This window comes from Syngnathus floridae, chromosome 6 (assembly GCF_059516105.1).
Source record: "Syngnathus floridae isolate MCC-2025c chromosome 6, RoL_Sflo_1.0, whole genome shotgun sequence".
NCBI lineage: Eukaryota > Metazoa > Chordata > Actinopteri > Syngnathiformes > Syngnathidae > Syngnathus > Syngnathus floridae.
Window position 1 is genome coordinate 13,604,879 of NC_142418.1, and position 27,922 is coordinate 13,632,800.

At 39.2% G+C, this 27,922-nt stretch overlaps 3 protein-coding genes across 4 annotated transcripts in view; 2 read left to right on the plus strand and 1 right to left on the minus strand.

The window, feature by feature from the left end:
* The window catches only part of zfpm1 (zinc finger protein, FOG family member 1), a 70,349-nt gene extending 60,926 nt beyond the window's left edge, over positions 1-9,423 (minus strand). For both annotated transcript variants that reach the window (XM_088379413.1, XM_088379412.1), the window contains exon 1: positions 8,939-9,423. In XM_088379413.1, coding sequence (XP_088235539.1) covers positions 8,939-8,978 — 40 coding nt within the window. In that variant the 5' untranslated portion in view covers positions 8,979-9,423. The remainder of the gene's footprint in view (positions 1-8,938) is intronic.
* Positions 9,424-11,096: 1,673 nt separating this feature from the next.
* On the plus strand, positions 11,097-17,510 carry ces3 (carboxylesterase 3). The gene is made up of 13 exons (XM_088379516.1): positions 11,097-11,268; positions 11,431-11,632; positions 11,731-11,869; positions 12,740-12,873; positions 13,079-13,232; positions 13,989-14,093; positions 14,295-14,396; positions 14,470-14,610; positions 14,725-14,805; positions 15,949-16,090; positions 16,300-16,449; positions 16,545-16,617; positions 16,977-17,510. The coding sequence occupies exons 1-13, from the start codon at positions 11,202-11,204 to the stop codon at positions 17,158-17,160; spliced, it is 1,674 nt and encodes a 557-aa protein (XP_088235642.1). The 5' UTR covers positions 11,097-11,201; the 3' UTR covers positions 17,161-17,510.
* A 519-nt stretch (positions 17,511-18,029) lies between these two features.
* On the plus strand, positions 18,030-27,822 carry kiaa0513 (KIAA0513 ortholog). Its single transcript, XM_088378579.1, has 12 exons — positions 18,030-18,137; positions 19,602-20,106; positions 20,843-20,942; positions 21,157-21,230; positions 21,365-21,435; positions 21,597-21,804; positions 21,898-21,938; positions 22,093-22,165; positions 22,581-22,658; positions 24,931-25,011; positions 25,372-25,466; positions 25,667-27,822. The coding sequence occupies exons 2-12, from the start codon at positions 19,745-19,747 to the stop codon at positions 25,714-25,716; spliced, it is 1,233 nt and encodes a 410-aa protein (XP_088234705.1). The 5' UTR covers positions 18,030-18,137; positions 19,602-19,744; the 3' UTR covers positions 25,717-27,822.
* The last annotated feature ends 100 nt before the right edge of the window (positions 27,823-27,922 follow it).

Consider the following 27,922-nt stretch of genomic DNA (forward strand, 5'->3'; position numbering starts at 1 on the left):
AAAATTGTGCATATTATTTGATATACGTAGTAGACAATACCATGATTTAAATAAACAAATGAATGCAATGAAAGGGAACCTTGAGTTCTATATTACTGTATTTCAGACAGCAATATTCCACACATAAAAAGTACTACAACTGTTTTTTTCCACACACAGACAATCTATTTGCACGGACACACACTCACACAAGTGATCAGTAGAACAATGCTCGCTTATAATATACAAACCGACACCAGAGAGGGTTGCTTACTTGCAATAGCCTTCGTTAAGTTGCCATGCAGAAAATAAATATTGCATTTTAAAAAAAGGACGCATTATTTATGGCTTTTATCATCCTCTGTTGGCAGCCAGATGTAACTGCAACAACTGACTGAGCTTCCGGAGGTCTTGTCTGCAGCTGATAAAACAGAGGGGGAAGCACACACAAACAACAGTCTCTTTTTAGGAATTTAACGAAAATGCTGGTTATTGCCTGACTTGTTATTTTCCATACACATATTACTAAAGGTGATCTAAGGGAAAGGCAAAGTCAGTTTAGAGAGACTGATAAGAGGTGCCACTAGTCTAAGCTCCTCTGTTAAGGAGGATCCCAGGAGATCATACGGCATCTCGTCTTTCTAGTTCCCATTGCCTATGATGCTGAGTCACCCTTCTCACCCCATTGACTCTCAACCTCCCAATTTCCTCCTTCCCATACAACCTTCAAGATCAAGATGTGTTTTTTTTATTTTTCAAACTATATTTTTTATTTTACATTCATACATAAAGATTTTGTGGTAAAAGAACAATACATTTCTGGCAGCATGAGACAGCAGTCATTTGTTATTTTACAGTGCACCTACTGTTATTATTAACAGTACAGTCCTGTATTTTGAATTACAATACAATTTCATATTTTGAAACATTGAAACAACATACCGATTTATTAATATATAAAAAAAAAAATGACTTAAACTTAACACACACACATCCCAGTTTGGAATTGCCAATATTAGTAGTTTTGGATTATGAATACGTCTATCCATTTTCTGAAACGCTTAGTCCCCACAGGGGTCGCGGGTGTGCTGGAGCCTATCCCAGCCGTCCACGGGCAGTAGGCGGGGGACACCCTGAACTGGTTGCCAGCCAATCGCAGGGCACACAGAGACAAACAACCATTTGCACTCGCACTCACACCTAGGGAAAATTTGTCGTGCTCAATCGGCCTACCAGGCATGTCCTTGGGATGTGGGAGGAAACCGGAGTGCCCGGAGAAAACCCACACGGGCCCGGGGAGAACATGCTAACTCCACACAGGGAGGGCCGGAGGTGGAATCGAACCCGCACCCTCCTAACTGTGAGGCGGACGTGCTACCCAATGCATCACCGAGCCGCCTTCCATCCCAAAACAATTTAGTATAATTTAATAGTCTTTTCACATAATCCTTAATAAAATTGACTACAAATGAGTTGATTATTATAAAAGTCACATGCACTGGATGCGCACATGTCCATGCACATTCTGCTTGCAAGCTTGTCTATTCATGTACATGCTTCCCTAACACCAATTGCTATGCTACTTAGCTGTTTGGACAGGTCCCAAAAAGGTGTTTTTTTTCAGTGAATATGTGGTATGAATGACCAGCGATTTGAAACCTGATATAACTGGGAAAGGAAAAGACATGCATACAAAAATGCACATACGACAAAATGTCAACTTGTGTCGCCATCTGGATGGGACCGCTATCCCCTCAAGGCTTTTCCGCTTTTCTACACAACGATATCGATAATAGGCAACTTGTTTAAGAGTACAACTCGGCATGCGTGTAGAGGTGGAGCTGTAAAAACAGGCTGTGCTGTACTAGACCTGAGCATTCCGAACAGTAGGAGAATGGGCTGTCTTATCAACGCCACTGGGGGGGCCTTGTCATAACAATTGCCGTGTGTGTGTGTGTGTGTGTGTGTGTGTGTGTGTGTGTGTGTGTGTGTGTGTGTGTGTGTGTGTGTGTGTGTGTGTGTGTGTGTGTGTGTGTGTGTGTGTGTGTGTGTGTGTGTGTGTGTGCGTGCGCATGTGTATGTCTCTCTTATCCACACACCTTCATGTGTCCAATGGCATTCTGACCAGCCGTCTCCTAAACCAACATCCTCTATAACATAGTATCAAACCCGAGGCCCGGGGGCCAGATATGGCCCGCCATATCATTTTATGTGGCCTGCGAAGACAAATTTTGCATCAACTTTGTGTCGTTACAAAAATTACAAATTGTCTTCATGTAAAGAAGATATTGCTTTGGATTTTGGGGTTGGTCAGGTCAAACTTCCACAGTGTCTCATATGTCATCTGTGATCTAAGTCCTCTCAAAGCTCCTCGGGAAGAGCTGGCAGACTTGTAATTACCGCTTGAGCAAATAGTTTGGACTTAGATTAGTCTACTGTTAGTCAGGGCAATGTTTTATTGCCTCATCTGTGGAGCTGTCAGCCCCACCAGAGTGAGGAGGTGAAAATGTTTACATCATAGGGAACGTGCAACGCTCATCATCATCAGGGTCATCATAGACGAAGTGTCATTTTGGAGATGATGGAACTACAACACAAGACGTGTTATTGCTCTGTCTATCGCTGCGTTCCTTCTGAGTTGTAGTAGAATTTGTAGAATGGAAATATGATGAATGTCCAGCAATTATACAGTAAGAGGCCGTATCTCATTGAGTGGCGAAGATTTACGAGCGTGTGTGTGTCAGTGTTGGGAAACGTCAGTTTTTACACAAAGTAGTTCAAAGTTCAGTTCATAAATTTTAAAAAGAATTTGTTCAGTTCATAATCCATAACTGGATTTATTTGACTAAGTTCGTCATTCCAAAAATGAAAAGTTCATAGTTCTTTTGTTCACGTCACTCAACGTTGGTTGTGTGGCGTTGGTTTGGATATCTCCAACGTGACACGGAATAAATTAAGCTCATGTGTCAGTGGTCAGGATCCACAAAACACGACAATGCAACTAATCGATTTAATCATCTAAAGAAGTACCAGCCAAGGAATTTTACGGAGAGCATGAAAATCCGACCAATCTTCATGTTCAGCCGCATGTTTACATTTTTTTTTCTTTTTCAGTTTTCCCAAGAGGGTAATTTATAAATTTTGGGATCTGCACACTTTTGTTTTACCGTTGAGTATTTTATGTAAAATAATCATCTTCATTACCTTCAGTTTTCAGTGCAACAAAAGAAAAAAAATTGTGACTACAATCGAGGTCAAACAATTACGAAAAAATCAGATGGTGAATATATTTTTGCCAGATTGCCCGGCCCACTCACAACATCCACAAAGATAATCAAAAATATCCAGAGGCAGTAGTTCCGGGTTTCTGCTCCACCCTTTATATATAATTTACCAGGGGTCAAAATGATTAATAATACGTCATTTTGCAAGGTGTGCGTCTCTCGGTTTGCGATCAAATCCCACCGATTTCTTGCATTTCATCTTGACTGCAAAGAAATGCTACAAATACGCAGCCTGTGCACCAGCCTCCAGTCAGCCTTTTATTCCCGTTGGCTAAAGCCTCCACAATGGTGGATGGTGACGTTGTGATGACGCCGTGCCCTGGGCCGATTCAACAAGCTTTTCCCTGGGTAAATAGCAGGAAAGGGTAATAACTCATCTGCACACTGAGCACAAATGGTGTTTCCTCTGTAACCTCGCCAACTTCCCTTTTGAGTATATTTGACCATATGTCCACATGCATCCATACACACACACACACTTTGTTGGCTGTGCTCAAATAAACACAATGCACACATAATATAAACTGTGTATATACGTATGTGTATATATGTATTTAGAGATTGAGATAAAAGAAGGTATGTCCACAATGATGTCAAATTTTGGGGCGGTACATCTTATGTACTTTTACAAACTCCACAAAGCACACAAAATATTCATGCATACCGCTGGTTTTCTACTGACTACAGTTATACGCAGTTCTCAAGCAAGGGCTAGCTATCTGATCATAGGAACGAGAATACTTAAGTTCCAATAACCAAATCAGACGCCATCTTGCTTGTTCAAAATCTGCCAGTAGAATCAAACTAAATGTGAGTCATCTTGCTGAATCAGCAACTTCTTTTTCCTCACTCGCACTGGCTGCGCTCTTATGGCTCTTAAAGAGAAAAGAGGATTTAAAAGGGAAAATTGGTGATAAGCATCCGCAAACATAAAAATTTCCGAACATGTCAACTCTATCTTACACTTTATCGGAATGAGTAATACATGGTATTAATTTTAATTTAATTAATCAATGACAATGCTTGTTAAGGGGTGCAAAGAAAGAGATAGGGGAGGCGAGGGAGAAGGAGGAGGAGAAAGATACGGTTTGAATGAATGAGAAAAGACTGAAGCGCATTCACACCTATCATCTAATTATACAACAACATTAATCCCATTACCAGTGGAACTGATTGCCAGGGTCCAGACCCTGGCTGCTCCAACCGAGGCCTGTTGTTATTGCGGTGGAGCCTAGGCTCCTGCCTGCTCTGGCCAGATAACAACTTTAATCGTGCTTGGCAATCTCTATCTGTACCGGAGATCGAGCCCCGTGGCTTATCGCAAGTTCACATCAAGCTAAAAGCAGAACAAAGAAGAAAAAACAAGGCATCGAGGCACAATGCGTGTGTGTGTGTGTGTGTGCAGAGAAAGAGAGAGAAAGAGCGAGAACGAGAGAGCCGAGAGAGAGAGGAAGGGGGGAGAGAGAGCGACATGCTTAAAGCATGACAATTCAATTCTCAGTTGTGTATCCACGAAACAATTACGTGACTGATAACTTTGCTTTCACAATGCAAACCGCAACCTATAAACGAGAGTGTCATCTCACACATGTAAACCTCATTTACGAACTTTGATGAAGTTACCGGGGAAAATAAGAGTAGACAAAAAAAGAGGTTGGCTTCAAGATTTCCTTCCGTCTGATCTTGCAGGCTTCCAGGTTTGCTTTAAGCTGGAGGAGGGCAGCTATTATTCATGCTGACCTCAGAAGCTCCGGCTTGGCTGTCATAGAAACCAAGCTTTCTCACACACACACACAGAGGCACACAATCAGCATTGTGGATCTGCCTGCTGTTATCTATCTATCATCAGCAGGCCTTCTTATCGGCCTGAAACATCTTCCACAGAAGGGTGGGGGAGCAGCAGAACAGGCTGCACTGCCATTAAAAACACACCACAACACATTCATCTAAAAGCTATGTATTCTGCACGCTTTTCACTCTATCTCTACCTACCCCCACCATCCAACTATGTCCACTCCTCTGCATCTTGTCTCTTTTATCACCCTGGCTCTGCCTTTCTCCTCTTTACTTATCTGGGGATCCACCCCCAGCCAATCGCAAACAAAACTAATGACAACAGCGCGACAATGCTGGAAGAATGGCACGCAACAGCCAAATGTAATTAAAATGCGCCCTCCAATCTGGATCTTTCCTTCCATCTGCCCTACCTCTCATCTCTTCCTCTCTCTTCTGCTTTCTGTTATCACCAGCAGGGATCACTGCCATGTTTTATCATGTCTCCCATCTCAACTGGCAAAATATAAGCCCAGGGATCCAGCCTCAGTGGGCTGGCTGACTGACTGCCTACCCCGCCTTCCGAATCCCCTCCCTTTCTCACTCCTATCTGTCCATCAAGGAGAGAAGCCTTATCGGGCTCAAAGATCTCCAACTGCAGGGGAGGATGACGCACAAAAAGGCATAGACAAATATCTATCTGCTTCACAAACATCCGCTTCTTCTGTTGGCCACGAGAAAGCCTGAAACCCAACGTACTGATGTTGTCCTCATGTACGACTTCATTGTAAAGAGGCTGTAGGGGTGGGTTGTCTGTTGGGTGGTTGGAACAAAAGTGCATACAAAAAACGACATCACATGTCGGGTGTCAGGCAATGCAAACGCAAAAAAAGGAAACTTACAAGTATGCTACAGTTCGAAAGCCTAAAACGGGCTCTGGAAGACTGGTGGCCTGTCATTTCTTTTGGATTTCACAACTATTTTCAAACAGTAAATAATGAACTTTGATTAATCTGTTGTTTCCTTCGTAAAACTTACCTGTATGGGCACGTAAGCAAGTGCAGTGTAAAAAGAGGTTCAATGATCACTGTTAAGACAACAACCATTTTTAACATTCACTTCATATTCACAGAAGTGTAAAAAGACATTTCACTTTTTCCCTTCGATGATGAGTGACAAGGCATGGAAACGGCTACCCTGTCCGCGGCTCGTTGGGCGCTAGGACCTAGATGCGCGGGAATGTAAACGCGAGCCCGCCTTTGTCATCATTGGTAGCTCTTAAAAATATCTTGGTAAAATAAAAGGCATTGGCTGTATCCGAATGTTATGTAATGTTCACGTCACCGAGGTGTAGGGGATAATCCGATCCATTTTCAAAATAAAAGATCTTTCAGGCTCAGATAAATAAAATGGAAATAATGCTAATTATTTATTCTTTCTTTAGTGGCCTGGTACCAAATGATCCACGGACTGCTACAGGTCCGCACCCAGGGGTTGGGGACCACTGCTCTAAAAGGAATACTGTGCACATTCGGACAAAGCCATTGTAGACCTTTAAAGCTCCTATGAGTGCTGTGTTTCAGTCTCCTGCTCATGTGCAGATAGTGGAAGTGCTACCGGCAGTTTTTAATACAACAATTCGGTACTGGACACTACATTAGTATGAACTGGAGTCCTTATGCTTTGAATGACAGTTCCCTTCTGCTTTTCCTTACGCTGGTGTCTCGTGGAACATGCAAATTTAACATAAAAAAAAAAATGGACTGCTTTCCAATAATTTCCATGCAGGAATTACCTGCATCTGCAGCAATGTTGGTTAGAACATAACAGAACAGATCAATCATCATTATCTTTAAGCATCATTCCTGCATTGTAAATAAATAACACAGCAGAAATGTTGCATTGTTCTGAAGAGAAGGAATTGTACCACCTTGCAGAACCTTACCTTCCATTAACAATACCTCACTTCAGTAAAAATATGGATCAGATACAAAACAACACAGTGGACCCGCTGCTTTAATTAGTGCTAATGTAGTTGTAACAGCACAAGCCCACACCTCTGCTGGACCCCCTCAAAACCCAGATCAACAAAGTTGTCCTTATCACTCCACACTCTTTCCTATCAAAATGTCTGCCAAATCACAAGAGAGTCACGGGGCTGAGAGCTGGTTGGCCTCGACTACAGCCAGGCCTGCTGCACAGGGAAGCATGAGGGACTAGAAGCGCTGATAAAGATGGCCATGACACCCCTGAGATGGAAACACACAATACAGTATGCTCTCCCTGTGTCTCTTGTTGTCACACATACACACAAAGTCAAGCTGGGATTTAGTAGCCGCTTGCTCTGGGATGCCTTTCCAAACCTCACCACTTCCCAAACTGTCTACTTGCGATTTACAGCACCTAAAACTGAGTGAAGAAAGGTATGGATGATCTTGGGCACTTTCATCATGAAAGCCAATGTCATATTTTTTTTAAATATAGCACAAAAATGTGGTGGGTGCATTGCTAGTACAAATTTTGAGAATAAGAGAGAGAGAGAAAGAGAGAGAGAGAGAGAGTGAGAGAGAGAAAGAGAGAGAGAGAGAGAGAGAGAGAGAGAGAGAGAGAGAGAGAGAGAGAGAGAGAGAGAGAGAGAGAGAGAGAGTGCACTTGTCTTATTTTAGTCTGAAGCTGAACAACATACAACATACTCGTTTGATTTTGATGAAAGTCTGTAACTAACAACATGGAAAAAAATAATCAAATGGGAGGAATCCCACCAGTTTTAAGTTCAAGAAATATAATTTTAACGGCGTCTTAAATGAGTGCAAACTTGCACTTCTTGTTGCGCAAGCTCTTTTCAAATTACAATAAACAATTTAATTATCAGTGATGGTTTTAACAGAATCTAGTAGTAACTGTAACTTTTCTTCCATCACTAGCCCAATTGTTTAATACCGTCATTTGTTAATCAGCTATTGCATTTCAAAGTTCGGGACTGGTCAACTATTGCATACAAAACACTAACATACATTGATGGCTCCTGAAACTAATGTTTGTCTAGTGATGCTATGCAGTTCTAAACATCCAGGTGATGCTTCAATGAAACGTAGAGAGAGAGTGGGCTTGATTCCTCAATCGTTTTGTTAACAGACTGAGCAGATTGCAATGTATTTTCCCCAATGATGCATTCAAGGTACAAACTACTTTATAGAAAAATGCACTTTTAATGAACAGTGAATGATTAAAACTGCAAAGCAACAAAAACACATTCGAACCCAATAATTATTGAATGAAAATATGTAAAACTGTCAAATTGTAAGCAGCAACGGAGGAAAGATCGGGCTATCTAATGCACCATCTCTGGGGGAAAAGAAAGAAAAGAAAAGTGAAAACCCAGCGGGGAAATTCACCGGCGGCCTTGGCGCTGCCTCAGACACAAAACAAATAAAAAAGATCCAATTTTAATTTTTATCACGGCTCACATCGGATCGCTGCTTTATCTCTGTTCACATCGGCTTTCTCAGAGAATACTGACGCTTTCACAAGAGAATTAAACAGGAAGTCTCGGCTACAGTTATGTCTGCCAATGCGAGCCTAAGTATTTATATGAGAACATTGCAGAGTTTTTTTTTTTTTTTTAGTGTGACACACACGGGGGGGAAAGTCTTGTCATTTGCACTGCAAGGTAAATTCTGTAAGATATAAAACGCAATATATTGTCTGCACAATAAAACTCTGCTATTGTAGATTAAAATCATGCATTATAGTTGGGATTTTGTCCTGTTTATGAACTTTTAGGATGGAGCGGTCCCTATGGAGCGTTACAGGCGATTTTCTTGTCTTCTGTTTATCTGACAAGTTTGACACCGAGCAAATATCGCATACGACAAAACAACAAGTGATTTCATCTGACTTACGCTTTATCTGTCGTGGTTTGCTCTGCTTTCTCCTGGACATTGTGGCTTTTCCTGGGACCAGAAGCCCGGTCGACTGGACCGACAGGCGGAACAGCGTGCAAAGTCTTCTCGCTTCTGCTTGTGTTCGACCTGCGCCGTTCCGCAGCTGAAACTCGTCGCTCGGGTCAGAGACTAAAATCTACATGACCAGCTTGCACTTTGAGATCTTCTGCCACGGCAGCTTTCCTACCTGTGGCTCCGTCCTTTAACTATCCTCCTTCCAAACGTGTCCACGACACCTCGCCTACGCAGGGTTTTACTGCTAACGTTAGTCCACGTTATTATTCCGTGCCTTGCCAGGTAACGATGCCGAATGTTTGGATAAGAACTCGTGTAATGTCAGATCGTTAGTTCATCGGTCCGCCTATTTGTCCGTCTTCGCCGGCACTCAAGCAGGGTACGGTGCCACTTATCCAACGACCACACTGTCAAGTCGGCGTACTACTTGCCCGCCCCCTATTTGTGACGTAAGATGTCGCACTCCTCTCTGATTGGTTGAAACTTCATGCACTTTATATTACATTACAAACACGCACATTATTTCTCTTGAATGGCCTGTCTTTCATTAAAAAAAAATCTAACCTATTTTGGCCTCATCTGGTATTTCTGTTTAAAACCACACACTTGTTATTTTTATATTTATATATTACTTTATATTATTCATTATATTACTTTTATTTATTACAATATAGGCCTATACGTTTAAAAATTGACTGCATTGTATATGAGATATCATTTGTTTCAATATACAAATGCAAATTGTTCTTCAAGCATATAAGCATAGCATAATATTATGTAAATATTGGTTAGCTCAGTGTAATCATATATTCGGTGTAGCATTAACCCAAATGAAGGTGTAACCAATTCCCTCTCAGTACAGTAAACAGCGATCCGGGAGATAGATAGTTGTCCTTTACTCACGAATGGTCAGGTCACAGTTTATTTCTGTTTGGAAGATCCAATGCTGCTCTCTGGCGGTCAACCTTTAGACTACGTGAGCGTCAAATGAATGTCATTTTTTGCTCGTGGCCTCCACCTGTAGGCGTTAAAGTATAATTTCATTTCAAGCAACTTGTAAATAAATACCCAATGAACGCAATCCTTAATAGCATCCCAGTAAATCAGTTCTTGTGATGTATTAATTTAATTTAAGCCTCTTCCAACTTAATTACTACCTATCATCCGATATGTCCTTGCTGGCAAATACACTGTAACTAGAAGCTTTAGTGCAGCTGTGGAGCAGAAGAAAAACAGATGATAAAAAACTATTTTTTATATTTTTTTTTTCAAAAATACACTCGCATGCTACAATCCACTACTATCTGTTGGAATATGAAAATGTTGATTGCTTTCGACTGAGAATGGTGTTAATATATGTATATAAAACTAAAGCTGGCAAGGGGGAAGCTATGGAGGTAGATTGGGTTCAGGTTTTGTACTTGAAAAAACAAAATTTGTTCTTGAAAATTTAAAACTTGAAACTGATAATAAACGTGTTGAGCTTGAAAAGAAAAAATCATTCAAAATAAAAATACATGCATGACATGTTTGATGGAGTTGAAAATAGTTTTGCTTCACTTTGGTAATTTTTTTGAATTAGCTATTTTCAGGTTTCATCTCCATTTATTTTCCAAGTTTCACTTCACGCACACTAGTAAAATCTCGTGTTCTCACACACACAGCTGCACGGGACACCTACTATTTCTTGTAAAAGTTATGGTCAAATTCCAAATTGTATGACTTCAGGGGCGTTCAACTTATGGTTACACCATTCATAATAACAGCACAGAGTACACACTTGGTATAAACACAATTTCCACCTTGTAGCTGTCTTCAACCAATAAGTTTAACATGACCTCAGCAAACTTAAAAAGAAACAAACATGAAAAGATGTAGCCTATAGTTGCGTGAGTATTGAATTGCCCTTGTCTAGTCATTGGTAACAGATTCCACTTAGAATTTTGGAGCTTGGAGTGGTTAAAAAACAGGGTTGGTCATTCACAACTGCGGTCAGAGTACTGTTTGTTCAGTGGAGGTCAAATCAATCAAATCAATGGAGAATTTGAGCAGCGGTGTTTGTGACGTTAAAAGTCGAAGTGTGTGTGTTTGCATGTGTGTGTGCGTGTGTGTGTGTGCGCTTGTGTAAATTTAAGGGGGATTCAAGAAGACCAGAACAAAAACAGGACTAGCATTCTTAAAGTGCCTAGTTTAAGGTACATTCACGATGAGAATAATACTCTTCATTGCTTATCTGCTTTGTCCTGGAGCACTGAAAGCACAGGAAACACAAGGTAAGGTGCTTTAACTAACCTCTGTTCACTTTGCATAGTCAATGGAAAATTTCATAAAACTGTAAAAAACAAAAAAAAACACAACAAAATTATATACATATATATATATATATATATAGTATGTGCACTTAGAAGAGGATTAACTGTTTTTGACCCTTCTAGGAAGAAGCATTGACCCTGTGGTCTCACTGACAAATGGCCAAATAAGAGGAGAAATTGTTTCTGTAAAAGGAACAACGATAAAAGTGAAACAGTTCCTGGGAATACCTTTTGCCCGCCCTCCAGTGGGGCACCACCGACTGGCTGCCCCCAAAGATGCAGAGCCTTGGGAGGGGATCAGAGATGGCACACGCCAGCCTCCTATGTAAAATTTAATAACCACTTAATCATGAATCGACAGAAAGCATTACAAGATTTGCCTAATACAGCTTATAGATCTGACTTTCCCTTCTTTTTTCTCAGGTGTATTCAGGACTTTGATATAGTTGTGAATGTTTCCAGAATGATGTCAGTGGAATACACTCCACCAGAAGTTTCAGAGGATTGTCTATATTTGAATGTATACACTCAAGCTGAGGCAAAAAGAGATGACAAACTGCCGGTAGGTTTAAGACATTGCACATAAATTCAGTGAAAACTTTCCTCAAAAGAAATGAAAACACATTAAATGAACTGAAATCAACACATTGCTTTTGTTTTCAAGTATTTTATCTCGATCCGATATACAGCTTGAAACAAGTTAAATTTTGTGGGAATCCACTCAGTTTTCATGTGAGCAAAAGTATTAGTACATTGATTAATGCAGCACTAAATGTCTGATCGAGAGCTGGACCAACAAGAATTATTAGTGACATCAGCAACAAGATCCTAAAGATGAGACTGAAGGAATCGCAATCTGCTGTTTCGGGAACGCTTCATTGACAAAACTACTAAAGCTACAACGAATGGGTTGGATTGCATTTTCGTATGACCAAAGCATTAGAACTTTAGAAGTTCCTTTGTAGTTAGAATTATACTTGGCTAATGTAAATAAAAAATAACTAACTAACTAACTAACTAGATAGATAGATAGATAGATAGATAGATAGATAGATAGATAGATAGATAGATAGATAGATAGATAGATAGATAGATAGATAGATAGATAGATAGATAGATAGATAGATAGATAGATAGATAGATAGATAGATAGATAGATAGATAGATAGATAGATAGATAGATAGATAGATAGATAGATAGATAGATGGATGGATGGATGGATGGATGGATGGATGGATGGATGGATGGATGGATGGATGGATGGATGGATGGATGGATGGATGGATGGAGGGAGGAAGGAAGGAAGGAAGCAAGGAAGGAAGGAAGGAAGGAAGGAAGGAAGGAAGGAAGGAAGGAAGGAAGAAAGGAAGGAAGGAAGGAAGGAAGGAAGGAATAAATGAATAAATAAATAAACTGTTCTGTTATTGTCAGGTAATGGTGTGGCTCCATGGAGGTGGTCTAGTCATGGGAGCTGCATCTCAGTATGATGGTGCACCATTGACTGCTTATGAAAATATAGTGGTGGTTATCGTTCAGTATCGCCTCGGCATTCTGGGATTCCTAGGGTAAGACATCATCTTGTTCTTCACCTATGGTCAAAGAAATGCTCCTAATAATAAGCATAACAGTACATACTACAAGATGTTTTCTTCATTCGTACTTGCTTTGGTTTTGTATGGTCACTCATTTATTATCCTGTTGGTTGGTAAAGATTCCAATATGTTTTTGTGGTGAAATTACCTGAATAAAGGCAACACTGCATTCCAACAGAACTGGAGATGAACATCTGCGGGGGAACTGGGGTTTCTTGGACCAGCTAGCAGCTCTGAGGTGGGTGCAGGAAAATATTGAGGCCTTTGGTGGTGATCCTCAAGCTGTTACCGTTGCTGGCGAATCTGCAGGTGGCATCAGTGCTTCTATACTGGTAAAGAAAATAAATTGCAAACAGAAAATCACCAATAAAACATTTTAGTAGGCTACTTGTCTTCGAGGCAGAGTTTTCCAAGTGATTTTCTATATCATTTTTCTTTCTTTCTAATGACTTGGCATTCAGGTGATTCCTTTTCTAGCTTTGGGAAACACTGTCTCACGGGGCGTGCTTAAAAACGACAGAGCCACCGGAATGAGGATGTTGGCGTTGGGTCAAAACCTCCTATGACACAATTTGGTTAATTTGATATTTTTCACATCTATATTATTGATCCGTCTACATGTGTAGGTGTTATTTTTACAAATTATTAAAGTATTAATGGCTTGTTGTCCTTGACCACACAATATTAATAATTGAACACACTTGACATTTTTTAGTCTCCTGAAAAGTGATGATTTTGGCGGTATGAGGATTACGCCTGATGCCAGCGATATATTTCTTTTAAATATTAAAGTAATCAACTATGGACAGTTCAGTCAAACAAAAAATAAGAATGACTTTGCTACCCTCCCCTCTCATCGAGAAAATTGTTCTAGTGCATTAAAAACGTCGTTTGCACGGTTTGCACATCCCTGTTCTTACTTTTCGTTCGCCCCAAAAATATTAACCAAATTCCTTCGGTGCATGACCAATACATGATATGGGAAACGACCGTTTGAGGGGCACAGAAATGACATTATGCATCAGGCCGCAATTTGGATAGCGGCGAGCCTGTTGTGTATTGATTTAATCAAAGATGTATTTCTTCAGACTCTGTCTCCGCAAGCTAAAGGATTGTTCCAAAGGGCAATTTTTCAAAGTGGAGTTGCAACAGTTGGAACCTACACAAGCAAGCATTCATTGGGTCTTGTTAAGGTATGTGACCTGAATCAGTTAGGTTTATCTTGCTTTGATTAGTCCTGAGTCGAACATTTGAATCATGTTTCAAACCAAAGGTATGATCATTATTGCGGCCTGCTTAAATCACAATAATAAATAAAAAATAAACAAATCAATTAACATGTGCATGTTATTTTCTTTTGAATATTTAAATTTGCCGTTTCCTCACAACACCAGATTGTAGCCAACCTGACTGGATGTGACGACAATACATCACAGGAACTGGTTCAGTGCTTGAGAGGAAAGAGCAAAGAGGAGTTAATTGATGCAACTAAAAAGGTAAATGGCACACATGCAGTATGTCAAAGCAAAAAAATCGATTTGAATGGAGTATTTTTAATACTGGGTTTAGATGAAAATTTACCTGGGAGGCGTGGTAGATGGCGTCTTTCTGACGAATACTGCTGAGGAGCTTCTAAAGAGAAAAGAAGTAATGGCAGTTCCAGTTATGATGGGAATAACCAACCATGAGTTTGGGTGGATTCTGCCGCAGGTAATACGTTTCATTCCAAATATTAAAATAGTTCACAATTATAAATGGATTTATCTTAAAATGGATGTCAAACAATTCATTTAAATTGGAACATATTTTTAATGTGGTTTGCAGAGTTTTGCTCTTCCTGGCTGGGAGAACGGTATGACCACAGAGTCTGTGCTGGCAGTGGTGAACATGTTCAATCCTGAAGGGGTGAGCTCCATGAAATTTGTTGTGAAAATTCTAATGGCAAAAAAGACTTCAATTTGTACAAAGTTTTCGCACTGATTACTGTATTTGAATTCCTTACGATGAAAATCTAAGTGAATGGGAAGACACCTAAAAGTGTTCTAAAATCAACACAAAGTACCCAAAATTCACCACGAAATTACGTTAAAGTGCCCAAAAATCATCAGGGTGACCCAAAATCAACTGCAACTGATCTTGACAAACATTTGCACATTCCAAAACTTTCTAATTTTTCAGCCCTCCCCAAAAAATAATCCATTTTAGGACATTATTTACTCAGCATTTCTTGCCAGATTCAAACATTCCACTTCCAACACAAATAAGTGTATCCGTCTTATTTGTTGTTCCCACTGACAAAATTCATATGATTTCAAAAGCCAAAACGTAACATTTTTACATATTCACCTCCAGGTTCCGCATTTTTTGACTGATTCAAGCCATTCCAACTTCAAGTTCAACTCAGTCCAAATCATTGTATGCCTATATCATTCCATATCGTTCAATATCATTTGACATCATTTTATATTATCCCAAATAATTCCATAATTATTCCCAGCCTTCATATGCATTTTTTCCCGACATACATTTATTTGGGTTGACAGTAATAATGGCCCTCCGAAAGAAGCTATGACTACAATGCGGCCCGCAAAAAAAATGAGTCAGCTTGGAAAATTTGAACACTACCTAAACACTTCTATTTGTTTTCCCTAATCAAGGGGAGCAGTTCCCGGAATTTGTTTTTCCTTCGCACCGGCGATAAAGTTGGTTAGTGTAATGTTTAAAATGAGATAAGGCAATCCTTTAATGATGCCGAGGGGGGAAACCCAGGGTCACAGTAGCACACTGGGCACAACAGAGTCTTGGAATTAAAAAAGAAAGAAAAACACAAAACACCACAGGGCCAAAAAGGTAGGGGCTGCACCAACATTAAACTTTAATGTCAAGTATGGGGCAGCAAAATATCAATATAAAAGTTTTTTTATTTTTACTTACTTAATTTGAATGACATCAATGTACTTTGAATGTTAAGCTCTCATCAATTTTTTTTCACATTATACGAAAACATGAACGTGAACTCTAATGCACCAGCCCTTCTTTTTGGTTTAGGCCTCTTTAGCTAACGGACTCATTGTGGATGAATACCTGAAAACTGCCAAAACTCCACATGATATTAGAAACAAATTCACTGAGCTCATGGGAGACCTCCTGATGACGCTACCTGTTGTCAAAGTGGCAGACTACCTCACAGGTCAGAAATAGCTTTATTTATACGTATATTATTAATATTAGCACTGCTTTTTTTAAATCTGTGTGAATCATTGAGTGAGTTAAGAAATATTTCTTATCTATAATAAATAAATGATGACAAATTCATTGATAGTAATGACAAATTTGTTTCGTTAGTACATCCTTTGATTGACCTTGTCCATCCGTATCTAAATTGTCTTTCATGTTTAGATGCCGGCAATCCAGTTTACATGTATGAATTTGGATATTGTGCTGGGATACACAAAGACTCCAGGCCCGATTTCGTGAAGGCAGATCATGGTGACGATGTCGGCTTTGTGTTTGGCGGATGTTTCTGGAGTGGAAATGTAAAAATGATCGGTATGTTGCATATAATATACGATCTGTCATGTTAGGTTTGCCTTATGTTATTGTTTTCTGTTTGACTTATCTGATTTCCTTGGATGTATTTTCAGGAAACATGAGCAAAGAGGATGAACAACAGTGTTTAACTATAATGAAATACTGGGCAAATTTTGTCCGTGCTGGGTAAGTACGAATGCGAACATAAACATTTATTTTTCCTGCTTGTATTATGAGTGTGCTAGTCAAGATTGGTGTATGTGTGAAACCTGATAGTGAATGGTAAACAATGACTTCTCTGCCATGTTGGTAGTTTAGTACGTTAGTAATGGTTTTGAGTGGTGTGTACTGAAAAAATCAAATGACTGATTCTTTTATAGTTTGCACAGAAGACTAAGATTTTCAGATGTGGATGCTGCCCTTTAGAATAAATAAAAAAATAAAAACCAAATAAAATACAAACAAACAAATAAAAAACTACATGAATGAATGAATGAATGAATGAATTGCAATGATGTTTTTTTTTTCCTTGTTTTTCTCATTAGCTCACCCAATGGCCCAGGGCTGGTTGCTTGGCCTCAGTATGACAGGCAGAAGCAGGAGTACATGGAGCTTGACGTGAAGCAAACCGTAAGAGAGAAACTGAAGAAGGACAGAGTCCATTTTGCAACGGTCACTCTGCCCCAGAAAGTGGAAATGATAGCTGCAGCTGCTACATCTGGAAACTGAACTGGTTGTAGTGTCCTTTTTTACTACTTGACGACGAGAGATTTGTTGGCCGGTGATCTTTGACCTTGAAACTGTGATGTCATTTTCAGTTGACAGTTGGCAAAATAGATGGATAAAAACAGCAGGATTTTGCCTCTTTAATTCGTATTCCACAAACGAAACATTGATCAGAATACCGTGTTTTGACTAGTTTGGCTGCATAGAACATAATATCACAAAGAAAATTTAGGGGTTGACTTCAATTTTTCAATATGTTCACTTGTCTCCACAGTACTTAAGTATGTAATAAAAACATCCATCCATCCATGGTCTGAAACATCCCGGAGAAATAAAGGAACTTGACAAAGTCATAGTTTCCTGCTGTGCATTTATGTTTTTAATTTGTACATGTACAGTTACCGTACATACAATATACACTGTTTGCTACAAAGTCATGTAATGAGATGCAAAAGGGGAAAAAGTCAAAGATTAAAAGAAAAAAACTTTCAGTTACGTTTAACATTTGCACAGTAAGAGGAGGCCAGAAAGTGAAGAATTAAGTTTTAATGTTCTCTTTTAAGGTATATCTGAGTGCTACTTAAATATTCACGTCCGTCATGTCAGAACCATCAGACAAAAACAAGCCCAAATTAGTTGCAAAGTGTAAAATCTAACTTCTGGATGCTGATGTAATATACTCAGATTTTTTTTTTTTTTTCTGCAAAAAACAAACAAAAGTATATAGTAACTATGGCAACGGGATGGCTGTCAGGGCCCCGGTTTGTTAGGTCGACGTCATCCTGGATCATTTTCCATATGGGCGCTGGCTATTGGTTGTCCTGATCAAACGTCACGTGAGTTTTCCTCGCGTCATTCCATTCTTGCGCATGCTCACTTCCACAAAACAAGAGCGAAGAGCCACACCAGCAGCAAAAGCGAAAACATTGGACGGCAGAGAGGAGCAGCCCCCTTTTCCAGGCAGCAAAGCTCCCTCTATTGTACGTACACTTCTACTTTCTGATTTGTAACATGTACCTACGCATATTTATTGTATAAACCTCAAGCTTCCGCAGAGTTTCGCGTTTAAATGCATTTTGAAACGATTATGTTGTTGTTTGAATGGTGTCCGAGTGATTCGTCCCGTCCAGTGCTGTCAAGGCGTTTTTTTTTTTGGTAACCGTTATCGATATTTCACTACAATTGTTTAGTCAGTGTTTGACCTCTTAACGAAATCAAGTTATCATCGTATTCCGTAAAAAAATGGCTACGCAAGTGACGCTTATCACACTGCAGCGTGCAACCTTCCAGGAAACGTCAACCAGCGTTTTTCTGTTTATTCAGTGCTGCTTCCTTTATCAGCAGCTCTGCGCCCAGCTTAAGCTCTCAGGTTCAAATTACAAGTCTGTGGTGATGAGCAAGACTTATACTTTTCTTTAACCTTGCCCATAAAAGCAGACTTTTATTTCTGTCTGATAAGTAAGTATTGCTACATTGGGATGGCTTGATAGTCGCTTCTAAATAGAACAGTTTATTGACAGTTCATCTTTTTCTCCCATTTTATCTCTAGTCTGTCTGCAAACACAGGAAACAAGTCATTTTTCTGTCATATTGTGAATAATAGGCGAGTGAGGTTGACATAAAACGTTTTTGAGGTCGATTATAATGAGGAAAAAAACCTAGGCGTTGCAAATGACTAAACGGAGTTGCTTGACTTTTTCTCCAAGTCCTAATTATAATGACTAATAATTAATTATATAATTACTTCTTGCAGAGTCACTCAAAAGAGGCAATTAAATATACTTGTAAAGGCTGAACCCTTGATACAACACTTTCATTGAAACTAATTTGAATGTGGACAAGTTTCCATAATGTGTCCACTGAGCCTATGTTTGCGGTCTTATTGTAAATAAACCAGACGTCACTGCATGAAATCAAATAAATTATATTTCTCCCATAGTCTGTGGTGATATTCATTCTCACCTCCTATATCATCTGTCAACTACTTCTGCTTGTCCTAGGTTTATTGTAGCATGTGACGCTGTGAAGTTGTCACCCAGCCTGATTGCTGTGCCTCTTTGAGAGATTGGAGTGCTGCTTTTAGTTTTATCAGTCTTGTGTTTTTTGTTTTTTTTTCCATAGAACTCAATTGCAGTGTTTACCAACCTTTATTGAGACGATGCACTTAGATTACACACGGGGATAAAAATCTCGCGGCACACCACTTAGCATGCACAACCAACATGCAACAAACCAAGTTAGAAATATACCTTCTGTCTCAACTAACCCTAACCCTGACCCTAACTTCAGGGATGCCAGAGAGCACTTAGCTGGAAATTTGTCAAGCGCTATACCCATTGTGCACAATTTCCAGTAACTGTTGTTCTTTTCCAGTAAAGTAATCAGATGCCAGACCTTCAGTTTAAAGCGACTATTATGTAACAGCTTCTTTCTTTTGTTTCCAGATGCCAAGTGTTTGTGATGCCCATATCACCCGAACGAAGCCTCATGCAGCCTCACTTGCAGCCACAATTTTGTTCCTGCAGAGCACTTAGTAGGTCGATCTGAAACCTAAGAGGAAAGAACCAGCGGAGTCTTATCTATCGCAATGGACAACCTCATAGACTTTGAGCCTACAACTCTCAACGGGGCGAGAGACAACCCTCAGGCCCATTCCGACTTTCTGTCCCCAGAGCACCCGTCCTCCAGATTTGCTCAACAACCTGTACTCCCTGAGCCAATCGGTCCCACCGAGTGCAGTTCTTATCACATTCCTGAAGATGAAGAGGAAAACATAAGTGATGCAACAGAGTCTGCGGACAGTGAGAATGACATGGATCCACCTTCAACCATGTGGGAACTTAGACGGTCATCATCCTCATCCGTTCATAGTAATGGGGACACTGATGCTGAGGCTTTAGAGAGGAGAGAGTTTATGAAGATTTATGTGGAGAAAGTGTTTCATGGAAGGTAAGGCACGTTATTGATCATGCAAGGTTAGTCTAGTACAGGGGTTTTCAACTGGTTTTGTCCAGACCATCATTATAACCAAGAAGCAACTCGGGGACCACTGCTTTAGTGGAATATTATTTTAATATTATTTTATTTTACACCAAAGGAGGATAGACCTATGTAGGTCTATTTTAGGAATCTCAGCTACATTCGACATAATTTGGATGGGTTAATGATTCACAAAATTATCTGGAAAATAAACCAAATAATGAATCAATTTTATTTTTAAAAATCTTACAATTACTTTCCATTTCCAATTTTGCGGACCACCTGCAATACCGCCACGGACCACCAGTTGACAATCAATGGTCAAGTAGGTACTTGATTCATTAGTTTATTACATACCCAACATGTTTCAAGTGCCACAAAGAATTCTCCTGACTGTTGACTGAAGTTGGAGAGAGCAACTTTTTGCTTATTGGGACAGCCCATCTGCTTTTAGCTAAGGGGGGCAGTGACTTCCAGATCCAGCAGATGGTGCTGAGACTTTGTGTATTTTACATTCTAAGGTTGAGGAACCTTCATTTGTACATTTTCAGATTTCTGTTGTGGTAGCTTTAGAGGTCTTTGTGCCGCTGATGCCATAACATTTTTATATGTGTTTTTTTTTTTTTCAATCATTGTTCATGTAATGAAACTGTAGAATTGTGTTTTCAATGTTGTCTTTCTTTGATTTGTGCACATCTTTTCTCAGGCAGGACTTGGACCAGGAAGAGATTGCTCGTTTTGGACAGCTATGCACTGGCGAGAATGGCAAAGGCAGGGAATGGTTTGCCAAATACGTCAGTGCACAGGTAAACAAGAAGAAATGAATGACTCTAAGAACAGTATTGTTTTGCTAACCTGCCTTTACCAGATACCAAATGACGGAAGTGTGACATTTTTCTCTCACCAGAACCATTTAGTGTGTGTTAACTGACAAATCCTCTCTGAAAATCATCAAATCTGTCTACTGTATGGGAAATGCATCAAATATTTTTCATTTTAAATGTTCTTTTCCCTACTCAGCGCTGCCACTCTAAATGTGTGAGTGAAGCTACCTTTTATCGACTGGTGCAGTCGTTTGCAGTCGTGCTTTTTGAGTAAGTCAATTTGTGGCGCCCATTTGACAGTCAGATAATTTATGGTGAAGTAATATTTTTAGAATTTTACAGTATTGTATGACTATTGCTGTTTGAATCAAGTGTTATATAATGTGTGTGTGTTTTTTCCCCAGATGTTACCAAATGGATGACTACAGCCCAGCCAAAAACCTCATGACCATGTGCTTTACATACTACTATATCGGTAAATTAATTTTTTTCCCTCTGACGGAAATTCAAATATTTGCAACCAACATACTGGTTGAACACTCGGAGACTTATATAAATATGTAAAAGAGCAACATCAGAATAGAGTGGGAGGTTGTTTATTGATTGTTTTTTTTCTTTTTTTTTTTTTCTATGAAGGAAAATCCCAGCCATCTCCTGCAGAGCTCCTTGAGCGAGGTGGTCCTCCAGCTGGACTGGACTCCTATTTAAACAAGGCCAACTCCTGGCTCTCTGTTAAGAAAGACGCTGCCGAGCGCCTCCTCAAGAACTCATCCAAAACTGACGTCAAAGGCTTTTTTGGAGGCTTAGAAAGCAAACTGAGAAGCTCAATAACGCCAAAGACTGAGTAAGCAAATATACGTTCCTTGTTTTGGACAATCTCGTAAACGTAATGCATGTTTCGCATTTAACGTACCCTTTCCTTTTACATTCACTTCAGGAATGGTGAAAATCCAGTTGAGACAAAACCCAAATTAACAGGTAAACGGCATTGAAATTTCATTGGGGTTTTGTGTGTGTGTGTGTGTGTCTGCATTTGTTCTAAATGAAAAAAGAATCTTGTTGGATGACTGCATTCATGTTTCTTTTAATTTGATGACACTTGACAACAATGAACACATTCTTTTCACCCTAGTGTCAGAGGCGCCGGAGGAAAAGAAGGGAGAAAAGGTTTACTTGTACACCCATCTGAAGCAGCAACCTATCTGGTATTTGTTGTTTTTCCATTTACGCATTTAAGAGATACAGAACGTCTGCAACAAAACAGAAAAGAAACATAAGTCTTAAAGTAGCAGTGGAAGATCTGCAAGTTGGTTGAGTGAAGTTAGCTTCGCACACTTTTTCCTCACCTTGACATTAGCCATATGGCTAAACAAGTTCATGATAACTAAAAGAACATTTTCATTCAGACTTCAGTGATGTGAATTAGTTCATCCTACTTAGAGGAGAATTTTCAGATTAGACTTGAAGTGTTTGCATGCGACGTTGTCAACTCACTTTCACGTCATAACTGTTGGAAGTCTTTTATGTCGATGTACAAAAAAAAAAAACATATATATATCCCTTTAAATCTGATAAGAATTTCTTTTGAAGTAACAAGAACTTGTTATTGGCTCTTGTCAGGCATACGTTGCGATTTTGGAACGCTGCATTCTTCGATGCGGTTCATTGTGAGCGGAAAAAGAGGTCGCCAACAACAAGGTGAGTCCAAAAGTCATAGAAGACTAGATGAGTAATTGACTAATTGAATTGATTGTCTAGATTATTTTATATTGAATTGGTTGTTAAAATAGTAAAAAAAAAACTTCTTTCATGTGTGTGCCTGTGTGTGTCTGGGCAAAGTGTGCTCCTCTTTCTTCTACACGCCCTCTTTCTGCATGTCGACTTAATCCTTGTCTTCTTGTGCCTTGCTGCCGAGCAGGGGAACGCAAGATGGAAAGAAAGATCAGAGGTCTGTCTCCCATTTGTCTGCTGCTTTCGAAAGGCCATTCCAAAAAGAAAGAGCAGGGCTTTTGAAATTTATCAGAAAAATTTAATACTCTCGTGGCTGTCTTGTTTTTTTGCGCATGGCTTCATGTGATTCATAAGGTTCTTTGTAATGGAATGATTTTTTTTTTAGTATGTTAAAAACTAGTTTGTAATTTAGTTCTTTTCTTTTGAGGTGTGCGGCTCCATTTTCGTCGTGGCCAGCGCAAGTCTAGCATCAAGTGCAATCTAGTTGTGGGCACGAGAATTTTCGTATTTTCATAGTCAGGCGCAGTTAGAAATGGGCGTGCCTCCACTCATTCGCTTTTAAGGCAGTTCAAATGAGGCGTGCGGTCGGTCCTTATGGTGGAAGCTTAACAGACTTGGTGATCATACTGGTGATCGTCTCGCACAGAGTTCATTTAACGTGGCCACTTGGAGACCGCCTTCCACCCCTGATCGCCCATCTACGAAAATAGATCCCCTGGACTTTAAAATACCCAAGCGGTTCGGAAAGTGGATGGAAGTTGAACTATAGTTTGAAATGAAAATGACTTTGACTGGGTTAGGACTGAACTTGTAAGTGGGAGTTTGTACAATATTTTTAAAGAATGTTTAATCTAATAGTTTGCACCGTACATGCAGTGCTTAAAAATATATAAAATAATTGGTCAAAGAGAAATGATCTATTGTCATTAATGCCAACGTCAGATTTTGAGCCGACAAACGTGTCGTACACAAACGTAGCCGATTTGAGCGGTCTTGACGTGTTGTAGCCTGTGGAGTGTGACTTAGTCAACGATTGGTTGGTCTGCATCTGAGCCTGCTCAGTGGCCTTCAGAAATGAGACGACAAGTTATTATCGTAGCAGATTTTAAAACGGTTCATAGTATGAAAGTACAAAAGAGAGTCATCTGGAAAGAGAAAGAAAACAATGCTCAAATCACGAGTGCTCAAAGGGGTTCATCAGGTAAAAGTATTGAAGTATTGATTCTTGTTGCGAAGCATATTTGAAACTCATTCCAATTTTATTTTTCCCTTTATTTCTTTTTTCCGTGTCCTACTTTATATCCATTTGTCTTTGTTTGGCATCTGTTGGCATGTACTCATGGTTTGTCTGACAATCTGTGTGCTTTCTGACGCTGAAATGATCTCTTGCTTCTTGTTTATTTTCAAGTGAAGTTTCTTTAACCAACAATTGATGTCATCAAAGTGCTGCGGAGACATTGTCCGGAAATATATTTTCTGTATATTGTGAGCCAACAGATCCTCTGCTTGCTGTTCACTGTTGCTTCACAGCTCAGTGCATCATTTTCCCCTTTCATGTATGATCTATTTTTTTTATTTTTTAACAAACGCACGGAAACATTCTGCTGCTATTTTGCCATTTCACAGCAACAGTTTTCACAAAAGCAGCAAATGCACCAGAAATGTTGAAATGTGCCTTGTTATACGTGTTTATTTAATTTCCTGATCTGTTGAAAGGGACATAGCCCACTTCCCCACCTGTGGTGTCTTTCAACAAGATGTCATTCATGGTGTTTAATCCATAAATAGCCAATCAGATTGTTCTTCATCATCATGATGTTTCACATTTTGACATCTGATCTTACTGTCATTGTTTGATCGCAACATACAGTATGAAGGGACACCAAAAGGGGAACTTTATTTATAAAAGAAAGAATTTTGCCATTCAGTTCCTTTTTAGACGAGTGTGAAAAGTCAGCTGTAAAGCTTACAATACATCATGGTGCAGCGGTAGCCCAATATCTTTAATTTTTTCTGAGTGGTCTGTCTATGACAATAATGCCTCTTAGTGATTAATTGCTATTCTTTTTTCTTTCCCACTGATCTTATTTTTAATCTTTTTACATCCGATAAATCAGAATTTATGAATATTCTAATAGTCTATTTGGAAAGTGGCATTGTTTAACGTCCATCCTTGGCCTGGCCTTTTCTCTTTTTTTGGGAGAATTCAAATTCATGGCAAACTTTTTTCTGTCAACAGGGAGAAGTGGTGTCACATGACCCAGGAGGAAAGGGACGACCGCTCCAAAATGGATGAGAACATTGCCTTTGGCCAGCTAGGGTAAGGAAGGGTGGAAAAACGTGGAAATGCGACCTTTTGTTGAGCAGTTTTGTTGCAGATCTTTTCGAATCCTTTTTGTATGACCGCAAATCGAAAAACGTTGACTGCATCGTGTCAGGTACTCAAGAGCAGCTAAAAAAAAAAAACCCAAAAAAAACCCACCCATAAAATCAAAGTATTAAATCTGTAATTTTTTAACTGGTAAAGATGCCGGTTGATGATGTTATCATGACTGGTCAAAACAAAAAGTTTGCTCGGTTTGTACAACTTGCCGTATCGGCCAATCAGCTCCAAGTATTGTACTGTATGCCCTACATTTCCCGAGTAGATCACCCCTTTGCTTTTGTGTGTGTTTTTCAGGACATTTACTCACAACATGCTGGCATTTGGGCTCAGTAAAAAACTCTGTGGCGATTTTCTGAAAAAGCAGGCTGTCATCGGAAATCTAGATAAAGGTACCGTAATACATTTTAAAATATACATATATGATGTAGTATAGGATATAGTAGTATACATAAGCTATTGGTGTTACTTTGAGTGTGGCACTTTGCCAGCGATCGAGTTCTCATGCATCTTATGACCACTTGCTCTCAACTGACCTATATTGAAATTGTTTTCCAAAAATGCCAAAGTGACATCATTTAAATCCTTACAGAACAGTACAAGTTGTTAAGTGACCATATTGAGAAAATGGCAACAGAGTGAAGGTCACGACGACGTGCCGAATTTCAAAGTCTCCGGTCTTCGCTTCACGTAAGCCACGACTAACGAGTGTCAAGTGAAATGGAAAACACATTACTGTAGTGAACTGTATCATAGCTGTAGCAAAGCTTATCCGTCCATTTTGAGTGTGCTATTCTGAACACACCCTACATCAGCAATAATACATCATCATCAGCTGTAATATTGAAAATATTTACCGTATGGCAACTGTGTGTAGCCTGAAAAATCCTATCTGCCTCTGTGTTGCAAAAGTACAGTATAGAATGCAATAACCTCTTGTAACTGGTTTCATCTGCCACTACCAAATGACTGAATATCTTTCCCAACCCTCATGAGCGCTCCATAACACCGTACATTGACAAAAAAAAAAAAAATTACAACTTTTAGAGTCGCATTTAAAATAGAGGAACGTTTGGGCAAAAAATTAATCATAGAAAAGGGAACATTTCAGTCTGAAGCTTGATAAGCCTGATTAATTAATTAAATCAGAGCTCTATGGCCAGCAGGAAATAGCATAAAGACTGTTCAGTTCCATCATCTAGCTGTTACGTCTATATAAGTGAGGTCTGACCGTTTCAACAATTACCGTAGTTTGCAGTTACTTGCTGAGTTAAACTGCACTGTCATCGGCACAATTGAAGTGCACCGTCATCGATCATTGTTACGATTCAGGAGTTTTTGGGTTGCGGGTGCGGAGGTTGGTCAATTATCATCCAGGATTGTTTCAAGTAAATATTTCATAGTATTGCTCAATGAATATATAGGGGTCTTGAGTCGCGCTGTCACTGTTTTCCGAATCGATTATCGTTCCATCGATTAGTCGGGTAAAATTTTATTTTGCATTAAAGTGCAGAGGTGTCAAATAAAATCCGTTTTCATTTTTGGAACCATGAAGTTAGTTAATAAAATTTCAATTATGAACTATGAACGGAACAAGTTATTTTTAAAACATTTTAACTCAACCTTGAACTATTTTTTTTTTCAAATGTTCCATAAATGCTTTTCCAATTTCAAAAACGTAATGATGTAAATAATCATGATTTCAATATTGAACAAAATAACAATATAAAACAAAATAATACTAATAATAATAATTATGATTTTAAGCCCTAATCGAGCAGCCCTAGTATGTATATATTTTTATTTGTGCCTTAACCTTCCAAACAAATCTTGATCAATGCTGATTTAAGAAGCGCGACCAACTAAACTTCCTCCAGTAGTGTTTTTCTAGATAGAAGCACAATAAGTGCTTTTAAATGCTTGTTACAGTTGCTTGAGCAAATTGTGGGCATATTGTCAGGCTTTATCAAGCTCAACGTTCTGTGAATTACTATTTGTAGGCGTACAAACTTTTGTACTGGTTGTGATCCATGAGGAATATGAATGTCTGTCACTCTAGTCGAACCCACCTATGTTATCCGTTCTCATTTCAAATATTTATATATTAATTAGTAAATGTCCCCTTACATGATGTTGCACATACAGAATGCCCTTCATCTTTGCCAGATTGCACTGTTTTTATGAGTTTATTATTCGTTTATTTTCAACTGTCACTTACTGTGTGTGCTCCAATGTTGCTACCAGGATATTAATTGGGAAACCTGATGTTAGTTTGTGCGTGTGTAAGGTTGACCTCACTATGTGGCAGCTTCAATTTTTTATTTTTTTTATTTTACACCTATTTTGCTGCTGATCACAATACTCGTGTTGATATGGCGTTTGAAGCATTTATTCATATAATGTAGTCTTTATATGTACAGTACATGATACTCTTGCCTTTAGTTTTGATAGTTCCTTCCAGTATCCAGCCAGATCCCCCTGAATTTACAAATTGGTGCTGCAAAATGTTTTCACGGACAGGGAGGAATTAATTAAGATATCAAAATAAGTAAGGAATTCAATTGATAATTTACCCTCATAGCAAAGAATACAATGTTAATATTCCAGTTGACCGACAGTCGCAGCTCCTGAGTTTTCCAAAATTCGTTCAGATGTGCATAGTATTTTGTTGTTGAATGGGTTTTTTTTGTTTATGCATGGACAAGTCGATGTGAAATCAAGATGCTGTAATAAATGTATTTTTGTTGAGGTTTTGTGTTTGATCAGTTCAGGATGGATGGACGGATAGATAGATAGACTTCAAAACTAAAAATGGGATTTGGTTGTGCCTACCTAATATCGACACAAT

Excerpts from the sequence above, each read along its gene's own strand:
- ces3 (XM_088379516.1), top strand. The coding sequence starts at position 11,202 with ATGAGAATAATACTCTTCATTGCTTATCTGCTTTGTCCTGGAGCACTG. Across the intron at positions 12,874-13,078 it reads GGCATTCTGGGATTCCTAGG|AACTGGAGATGAACATCTGC; the intron begins GTAAGACATCAT and ends GCATTCCAACAG. Across the intron at positions 16,450-16,544 it reads TGGAAATGTAAAAATGATCG|GAAACATGAGCAAAGAGGAT; the intron begins GTATGTTGCATA and ends ATGTATTTTCAG.
- kiaa0513 (XM_088378579.1), top strand. The coding sequence starts at position 19,745 with ATGGACAACCTCATAGACTTTGAGCCTACAACTCTCAACGGGGCGAGA. Across the intron at positions 20,107-20,842 it reads GAGAAAGTGTTTCATGGAAG|GCAGGACTTGGACCAGGAAG; the intron begins GTAAGGCACGTT and ends ATCTTTTCTCAG. Across the intron at positions 22,166-22,580 it reads CTGAAGCAGCAACCTATCTG|GCATACGTTGCGATTTTGGA; the intron begins GTATTTGTTGTT and ends GGCTCTTGTCAG.